Here is a 9,221-nt window from a genome sequence, read left to right as displayed (position 1 = left end):
CCCAGAATGTTGTGAGGAAAATGGGGGGGAGAGTGCTGTGCAAATTGCTTTGTACTCCTGAAGGGAAAATGGGATGTAAGTTCAAGAAACCAATTGGTGCTGCCAAAATATCCATCTCATTTTTCTCAGAAGACTTAGTCTATTTGCCACTTCTTGGCTTGGATTCAACCCTGAAAACAACCTAGACAAGGGCTCATCAGAGCCATTCAAGGGCAGGAAATGGCTGATTAGAAGCACACACACTCTCTCCCCCCCCCCCCCCCCGTCAGAAAAGGAAGCAATAGTCCCAACTCTCCAGGGAGAGATAAAACATGTTCTTAGAAATTCTCAAGTGACATGCATCTTCGGTATGCAGTCCAAGGTCCTTCTGAGCGTTTCTGGCGGACCTCCATCCCTCTACGCCATCGTCTTAGAAGCGCCGATGACGAGGTCCTCGAAAGCTTTCACCAAATATGGCGGGAGGCTGGAAATTCGTTCAGCCGAAGCCGGAAATCACTTTGTCCGGAGTTTCGCCCTCAGCTCCGCTCCGCATCCCGCTCCCGGCTTCTCAGACTTGGGTGCTCGGAGCCAGGCCGGAGAGGAGGGAGGGCGAATTCAGGCTCGCTCTTCTTCCCCATAGCCCGGAGCAACCGCACAACCCGAACATCTGAAGGGGCGGCTTTTGCAGTCTCCTGCTCCAAGCAGCCCCTTCGCTGTCTGAGGGACCTGAAACAGCGTTTCCCCCTTGGGGAGGGGTATTCGTTCTGATAACAAGATGGGGAGGGCAGGAATTGTGAAGGGGGGAAAGCAACCCAAACACTTATTTTATCCCCAGCCCCGTTCTCTCTCGTTCTCTTTTTGTTTGGCAACCTCGCGGAACCAGATGGTTTCCTCATGTTGCCTTCAGCAGGGCAGAAATAGATGGGGAATTTATTTCCTCCCGAAGATGGACCCTTATCCATCAAGCCTCGCGTCGGCTCTTTGGCAGAGGGAAGGAGGCGTGTGTGGGAGGGGAAGGGATGGGTAGACACAGATGCCTAGAACCAAGCTGAAAATATGCTTTATGTCTGAAAGCAAATCTAGTCTGTTTGTGGAAACATCACTGGATTCGAATCAGCCTTGGGGCTTCCAGCCTCCACCTAACAAGACACTGGCTCTATTATACTGGTCCTACCTCCCTGGCTGCAGAGGCAACCAAACCCTTTTCCCAAAGAGAGTGAGAGAAAAAAAGAAAACGTGATCATTTCTAAAATTCAAGAAAACTGTCCCTTCCTTCCTCCCTCCCTCCCTTTCCTCTTCCTTCTTTCCTCTTCCTTCCTTCCCCTTCCTTCCTTCTTCCTTCCCCCTTCCTTCCTCTTCCTTTCTTTCCCTTTCCTCCCTTCTTTCCTTTCCTTCCTTCTTTCCTCTTCCTTCTTTCCTCTTCCTTCCTTCCTTCTTCCTTCCTCTTCCTTCCTTTCCTTCTTTCCTCTTCCTTCCTTACTCCCTTTTCTTCCTTCCTTCCTTCCTTCCTTCCTCCCTCCCTCCCTTCCTATATCTAACAGTTCTGTATATCTCTCTCTACACTTCTTCAAATTAAGACTCGGGAGCAACTTACCCCCAACACATGTTCACAGCCCAGTGGCAGGTCTCTTTCCATGTACTACAACCTTCTTAAACTCTGGCAAGAGCAGGCGGCTTGGGTTTTCCTCCTCCAGAGCAGCAGTAGGGCTGGCAAGGGGTGAGTTCCCCTCCCCTCCATGGCCACCCCCCTGTGACTGAGTAGCACATGTAAAACACCAACAAGGCAGCCAGGTCAATCCCATTGCCTTCCCCTCGCATCACCTCCCTCTTCCCTCTCCTGTTAATCACTTTGGGGGGGGGGGTGTAAGTGGCGGGCCTTCTGCATACCACTCTTGTCTGTCTTAATTGTGAAAACAAACATAAGACCTCTATTGAAATAAAATTAACTACAAACTCAAATGGTATCCCTGTAAAAGGAGCCAGCCCCCCTCCAAACCACTACTATTATTTCCAATGCTTTTCCTCCTAAACCATAATAGGCAGACCACTGAAGAAGAGGGTGGGTAGAAGGTGGAAATACACCCCTTCAGGAATTTGAAAGAATTTCCTGCCCTGGGAACAAAAGTGAAGTCTATATTTAACAGTATCTGAAGCTGTCAGGAATGCTTTGTGGTTGGATAACAGAGTAGAAAAATGTGCAAAATGCAGGCTACTGCTCTACCAAATATGGAAATATTGTTACGTCTAGTGTCTGAATCACCATCTGGAAATACTTACAGCCATGAAATCAAATGGTAATAACAAAAGCTAGGAACAACCAGATCCCCCAGCTTGAAACAAGATAAGAATTGTTAGCAAAGAGCATTAATTATAAGTGAATATTAATATTATTAAGTATTAAGAGGGGAAATATTCTGAAGATCTATTGTTGCTTTATATTACTGACAGGCCTAAAAAAACCCTGTTTCAGGCCTTCAGCAAAATGTAGGATTCTGAATACCAAGATACAGTATCAAGCTTTTTTAAAGAAGTAGATATAGTGAAATGATTTATTTCATAATTTTAAAGCCATTGCTTTGATAACTAATGTGTAAATTAGAGCATGCGATGTAAGAGTTTATTATATTTACTTAGGGTTGGAATAAAGGTCACTGTGAGTTTAACTGTTCTATTTGCACAACTTTGAAGCTTTTACATTTGCTTTGATTGAAACCTCTTATCCCTCCTCACCTTCAGCCTGTATCCCAACCTGCAAACACATCAAGAATCAAGTGGGGTTTTTTTAAACCTTTATTTCCAAAGTGTATTACAATCAAAGCGGAAAGCTAATCCAACACATTTTTATCCAAGCATGAATGCAAAGATTAAAGCCATTTTAGAACCTAGAATCATTCGCTGGCTGGAGAATTCTGGGAGTTGAAGTCCACATATCTTCAAGTTGCCAAGGTTGGGAAACACTGCTCTAGTCCACCACCACCCCACCCCCTGCTCAAGGCAGGTGGCCTTATAACCATAGTTCCCTTTAAGCTGAGCAGTGAGCAATCGCTCACTTAAAAATCATCATCAACTCAGAGTTTTCGAAACCTGCCCAGAAGCTGAGAAGGAAAGAGTGAGAGCGAAGGAGAGAGAGAGGAAGAGAGGAAGAGAGAGAAACAGATAGAAAAAAGAAAGGAAGGAAAAGAGAAAGAAAAAGAATGGGAGTAAGGAAGAGAGAAAGAAAATCAAAATCTAGTTTGAAACTAGCTCAACTATTTAAGTGGCCTTTTGATATTGATAGAGTTGCCCTATTATGAGCTCACTGTTATAGACACACAGTACAGTATTTTATTTTGAAATTCTCTCAGGCAAAACAGGGTGGGTTTTTTGTTTGTTTGTTTGTTTATTTATTTACTTACTTACTTACTTATTTATTTAATATTTCTGTGCCGCCCAGTCCCGAAGGGACTGCTGCTCAGACACTATACTTTTCCGCCCACCCCCCAAAAAAATTAGAGGGAACACTGCTTATAACACCCCAATCAAAAGGCTGGTGAAGGTGCTGGCCTAGAAAGTAGGTGACCATGAGTTCGAGTTCCTCCTTAGGTATGAAAACAGACTGGGTGACTTTGAGGCAGTCATTCTCTTTCAACCCAACCCACTTCATATGGTTGTTGCTGGGGAACAAGAGGAGGTGGAAGAAGCATTAAGTTTGGTGGAGCATTAGATCTGCCTCCAATTCCTGATAAAACAATAAAAGACAGGTTGCAAATCTAATAAATAATGGAAAACACTCAGGTTTGTTTAAAGCACATCAGAATGTTTGCTTGCTGACTTCTTGTTCCTTGCGATGACCTGGACTAGCAGAAACAAAAGTTTTCAGGAGCAAAAAGAGGGGGGGCAGATTGTACTACAACCCCGAAGCTCGTAAAGGCAGCGAAACAAATCATTTCCTTTCCAATGCCTAAGCAAACGGGGATGACCCATTTCTCCAGTCACAACCCCATTCATAAAGCTTAAACCACACCACCAGGTGGGGTTTTTTGGGGGGGGGGGGGGCATACATCCTTTCATTCCAGCAATTGGACTCATCCAAGCCTCAAAAGGATTTGCATTGCTATTCTACCCCGTACCCTTCCCATGTTCTATTCCCCATCCTCTTCACACGCATATACACTCCACCAGCCCATCTTATATTTATTTGAATATTTATTTGTCACCAAGAAAACGAGACACAAGAAGTTTTTTCCTAAACGCCATCTCTCTGCTAAACAAATAATTTCCTCAACACTGTCAAACTATTTACTAAGTCTGCACTACTATTACTACTAGTTTTTTCTCATAAATCCTATCACCCATCTCCTCCCACATATGACCGTAACTTGCTGCTTGCATCCTTACAATTTTTATTAATATTGTTTGCTGATTGCTTCTTTGACCCCTATGACAAACATGAAGTGTTGTACCTCATGATTCTTGACAAAATGTATCTTTTCTCTTTATGTACACTGAGAGCATATGCACCAAAGAAAAAAAATCCTTGGGTGTCCAATCACATTTGGCCAATAAAGAATTCTATTCTATTCTAAAAGACCAGGGTTCCCCAGGCCACAATAGAATAGAATAGAATTCTTTATTGGCCAAGTGTGATTGGAATTTGTCTTGGGTGCATAGTGTACATACAAGAAAAATATACATTTGTCAAGAATCCTGAGGTACAACACTTAATGATTTTCATAGGGGTCAATAAGCAATGAGGGAAACAATCAATATTAATAAAAATCTTAAGGATACAAGCAGCAAGTTACAGTCATACAGTCATAAGTGGGAGGAAATAGGTGATAGGAATGATGAGAAAAAACTAGTAGTAATAGTAGTGCAGACTTAGTATAGTTTGACAGTGTTGAGGGAATTATTTGTTTAGCAGAGTGATGGCGTTCGGGGATAAAAACTGTTCTTGTGTCTAGTTGTCTTGGTGTGTGGTGCTCTATAGCGACGTTTTGAGGGTAGGAGTTGAAACAGTTTACGTCCAGGATGCGAGGGGTCAGTAAATATTTTCCCTGCCCTCTTTTTGACTGGTGCAGTATACAGGTCCTCAATGGAAGGCAGGTTGGCAGCAATTGTTTTTTTCTGCAGTTCTGTGGAGGAAACACAAGTGGAGGAAATACAACACGAAGGAGAGAAAGAAAAAACAAAACACAAACCAAAGCGGTGTGTGTGTGTGTGTGTGTGTGTGTGTGTGTATGACAGTTTAATAGTTTGAAACTAAACGGGGTGGGCTGGGGGGGTGCAGAGGAAAGAAAGCCCTTTGCTGTAAGCTCTCCCTCCCCGCCCTCCGAGCATAAAGCAAAGCTTAGACAGGGAGGAGCTTGGATACAAACCGCGCCAAGGAAACATTCCTGAGATGCTTTAGAATTCCTGATGCTTTAGAATTCTGGCTCGACGTCAGCGGAGCTGCAGCACGCGGCGGCCGCGGCACCATATATAAGGCGGCTCCCACTCCGCCTCTGCTCAGACAGGCAAAGGGCTCGCAGAGAACCTCAGGCGGAAGAGCAAGCAGAAAAAGAGGAAAAAACCCCACAACCCCAGCCGAAAAGAGACCCGGTGCTTTTTTTCTCGAGCAAAAGAAGCTAGAGGCGGTCGCCAAGGCGTTTTAAGCATTCCTCCAAGGACTCGACCGTAGGCCGCCAGAGCAGAAAGAACCCCCCTCGAGTCCTGCTGTTTTGCTTGGGTTCCTTCCTTCCCTCTCTCCCCTTATTTTTCCCCCCTCCTTCCTTCGGTTTGAGCTTAAAAAAAGAGGAGCTTCTGTCCCTCAGCGTCTGGAAAAGACCGAAGATGACCTCACAGACAACAAGCTGTTTGCTCCTGGCTTTTGCCCTCCTTCAGTTAGTAAACAGGGTAGGTATGAATTTTAAATTTAATTTACTAGATTTAAAAGCCGCCCAAATCCTTGCGGGCTTTCGATTTCAAATTGGTGCAGGGTTTTATTTATTTATTTTCTTTTTCTTTTCCTCTCCTTGTTTATTTTTTTTAGTGAGAAATGTGCCGCTTTTTAAAAAATAAAGTTGCATGAAGGGGTGGCACAGCATGTGTGAATGTGTGTTAGAAGGGGGGGTCGCATTCCTATTCGGGTTTAAGAAATAACTCCAAAGTAAAAACCCTATTCAATAACTTCCCGATGAAGAAAAGTGCTTGAATGGCTGTAGTAACTGAGTGAACTTTCTGAATGTTTTTGCTTATTTAGGACAGGGAAGCTTTAAACTATCTTGTTTACAGTAGCAGTAATATTTATATATATCCCATAGCTATGGTTTATTTGTTTCTCCCCCCTGCAGGTGATTTCTTCTTCCTGCCCAGAGACTTGTGAATGTCCTCTGGAGGTCCCCAAATGCGCTCCAGGAGTGGGTCTGGTTTTGGATGGTTGTAAATGCTGTAAAGTCTGTGCTAAACAGCTCAACGAGGACTGTAGCAAGACGCAGCCTTGTGATCACACCAAAGGGCTGGAATGCAACTTTGGCGCCAGTTCCACCGCTCTGAAAGGGATCTGCAGAGGTAAGAAGCTGGCAGTTTGGGACTCTTTTAATATCTCATTCATGCAGATACATACATTAGTTTAGCAATTTTCAGCCCATGTATGGTTATGCTTTGTTGTTGGTAGATTGGCAGAAGGGCATATTACTTCAGCAGTCTGGAATGCAATTCACTATGTCTGGACTGCAGTAACAGCACATAAGGAAAAGTGATTCCTGACTAAGTTATTGTTCTAGCCTGGAGCTCTGGGGGATTGTAGGGCTCTTTACCCACAAACTGGATTTAATAGAAGTGGGGGGGGGAGGGAAAACCACTCTGCTAGAGGAGACTTGAAGCCCGACTTATGTTTTTTCTCTCTCTCTCTTAAAACCTTTACAGCACAGTCAGAAGGAAGACCCTGCGAATACAACTCCAAAATTTATCAGAATGGAGAAAGTTTTCAGCCCAATTGCAAACACCAGTGTACATGCATTGATGGAGCTGTTGGCTGCATCCCGCTCTGCCCACAAGAACTCTCCCTTCCAAATTTGGGCTGTCCCAATCCAAGACTAGTAAAAGTCCCTGGTCAGTGTTGTGAGGAATGGGTCTGTGATGACTCCAAAGATAACCTGGAAGCATTCTTCGGCAAAGGTTTTGATGTGGATGTTTCTGAAAAAGAATTGACCCGAAACAATGAATTAATATCCATGATAAAAAGAAAGCTGAGAATCTTACCAGGTGAGTTATAAATATTGGCTACACATTTTCCTCTGCTACCAAGTATGGTAGTGGTGATGGGGGTTATCTATTGATGTCTACAGGTGATGGGGGTTATCTATTGATGTCTGCAGGCTAAATCCTAAGTATGAGAAACTTATATTCTGTTCTTCCTTCTGTCTTTTAGTCTTTGACACTGACATTCGCAGCCATTCGTTTGAGAATCCAAAATGCATAGTCCAAACAACTTCATGGTCTCAGTGTTCAAAGACCTGTGGAACTGGAGTCTCTACGCGAGTCACCAATGATAACCTTGGATGTAGGCTAGTTAAAGAGACCAGGATATGTGAAGTGAGGCCATGTGGGCAGCCAAGTTACGACTCCTTGAAGGTAAGTGGGTCTTCCTTATCTTCACACCGTTCTTGTGTCATTTCTAGTGTGGGTGGAGTTGGGTGTCTTTTAGTCAAGAGTTTTGGCCTGACCATGCAACCTCTTGTCTTCCAGAAGGGAAAGAAATGCACCAAGACCAAAAAGTCTCAAATTCCAGTCAAGTTCACCTATGCAGGATGCTCAAGTGTAAAAAAGTACCGCCCGAAGTACTGTGGCTCATGTGTGGATGGCCGATGCTGCACTCCTCAACAAACCAGGACTATCAAGGTCCAGTTCTACTGTGATGATGGAGAGACCTTCAACAAGAATGTCATGATGATCCAGTCTTGCAGCTGCAGCTACAATTGTCCCCATGGAAATGAAGCCTATCCTAATTACCAGCTATTCAATGACATCCACAAATTTAGGGACTAAGTGGTGATGTGTACAGGCTTGAGAAGGAGGATTGTAATTAATATCTGACTTTATTTTTGAAGTACCAGTGCGGGGGGGAAAAACGAACTCTTATTTGAAGTGATGCCTTTACCCAGTGGAGGGCAACATAGAACAAGAAAGGACTGTGACTCTTACAAGCGTTTGAGCATACTTAAAGCTTCATAGTACTGGAGCAAATTTCCTGCTTCAATTTGGAGCACTTGTGATTACTGATTTCTGTTTCTATCTGTTTATGCAAAGTTTTGTCTGTTTGGGCAGTGAAAACTGTTCAGCATAGCATCATATTTTTTGTTGTTTGAAAGTCATGTTGGAAGTTAACGCTCCTTTCCAAGGTGGGCACTTTTGGAGTGCCCACCTATGGCAGCTATAAGCATCAGCTACATATTTCATATCAACAAACAGAAATTGGATGTTTTTAAAGCTGAATATTTTATTTATCAAAATGTAGCTTTGTTCTTGGAGGGAGGAAAAAAACCTTAATACTGGAATAAGTTGTAAATAATTTAATTTTATATTCAATGAATTAAAAGTTTATTTATAGAATTAATCATTTAATAAAGAAATATTTACCTAATTTCAGTTCAATATGATTCAAACTGATGGGGAAGGGGGCAAGCAGGATCATAACTCCATCTACTGTGTAGCACTTGTAATATAAATGAGTCTTGCTTTCAAATAAAACATGCTCATGATAAATATAAAAGTTCTGCCATCTTAACCAAGGTCCTGGAGCTAATTATTCTTTCGGGAATGAAGTGGAAGAATTAGGAATATTTCATAATAAGAAACCCTGCTTATCTGTACACTTTAAGCACTCTGTTTTCCAAAACAGTTCTCCATCTCTAATCAGGATGTTCCTTCCTTACAAATATGATCAACCACTGCTTTTTGGTAGAGACCCCTGTTAATTTAAAACATGCTCTACTCATGATTCAGTAAAGTAGAGAGTAGCCGCTATGCAGGACAGTGCTTTGTATAATTTCTACAGTTACTTCCTGCAAGTGAATGGGCTCTTTGTATGCTTTTCTACAGTCTGCGGGAGGTGGTTTCACTAAATTCAAATTTAAATGAGGGTGAAGCAATTACTGGTCTTACTAAAAGTAAACACATTATTAAAGAAAAGAATGCCAGGAATTAATCTCCCCCCCTTTTTTTGCTGCAGGCTAAAAGCTAACCTCTCCTTTTGCCTTTGATTTCCCCTTTACCTGCAAAAA

At 42.9% G+C, this 9,221-nt stretch overlaps 1 protein-coding gene across 1 annotated transcript; it reads left to right on the top strand.

The window, feature by feature from the left end:
• Positions 1–5,326: 5,326 nt before the first annotated feature.
• Positions 5,327–8,581, top strand: CCN1 (cellular communication network factor 1). The gene is made up of 5 exons (XM_070746622.1): positions 5,327–5,853; positions 6,291–6,507; positions 6,865–7,203; positions 7,370–7,572; positions 7,687–8,581. Exons 1-5 carry the CDS (start codon positions 5,791–5,793, stop codon positions 7,984–7,986), a joined length of 1,122 nt encoding a protein of 373 aa, XP_070602723.1. The 5' UTR covers positions 5,327–5,790; the 3' UTR covers positions 7,987–8,581.
• Positions 8,582–9,221: the final 640 nt, after the last annotated feature.

This window comes from Erythrolamprus reginae, chromosome 3 (genome assembly GCF_031021105.1).
Source record: "Erythrolamprus reginae isolate rEryReg1 chromosome 3, rEryReg1.hap1, whole genome shotgun sequence".
In the NCBI taxonomy this organism is placed as follows: domain Eukaryota; kingdom Metazoa; phylum Chordata; class Lepidosauria; order Squamata; family Dipsadidae; genus Erythrolamprus; species Erythrolamprus reginae.
The sequence above is the reverse complement of the archived record's forward strand: the minus strand, read 5'-3'. Positions and strand labels throughout refer to the sequence as shown.

Coding starts and splice junctions, on each gene's coding strand:
- CCN1 (XM_070746622.1), top strand. CDS start 5,791: ATGACCTCACAGACAACAAGCTGTTTGCTCCTGGCTTTTGCCCTCCTT. Junction 6,508..6,864: donor TCTGAAAGGGATCTGCAGAG/GTAAGAAGCTGG, acceptor AAACCTTTACAG/CACAGTCAGAAGGAAGACCC. Junction 7,204..7,369: donor AAAGCTGAGAATCTTACCAG/GTGAGTTATAAA, acceptor TCTGTCTTTTAG/TCTTTGACACTGACATTCGC.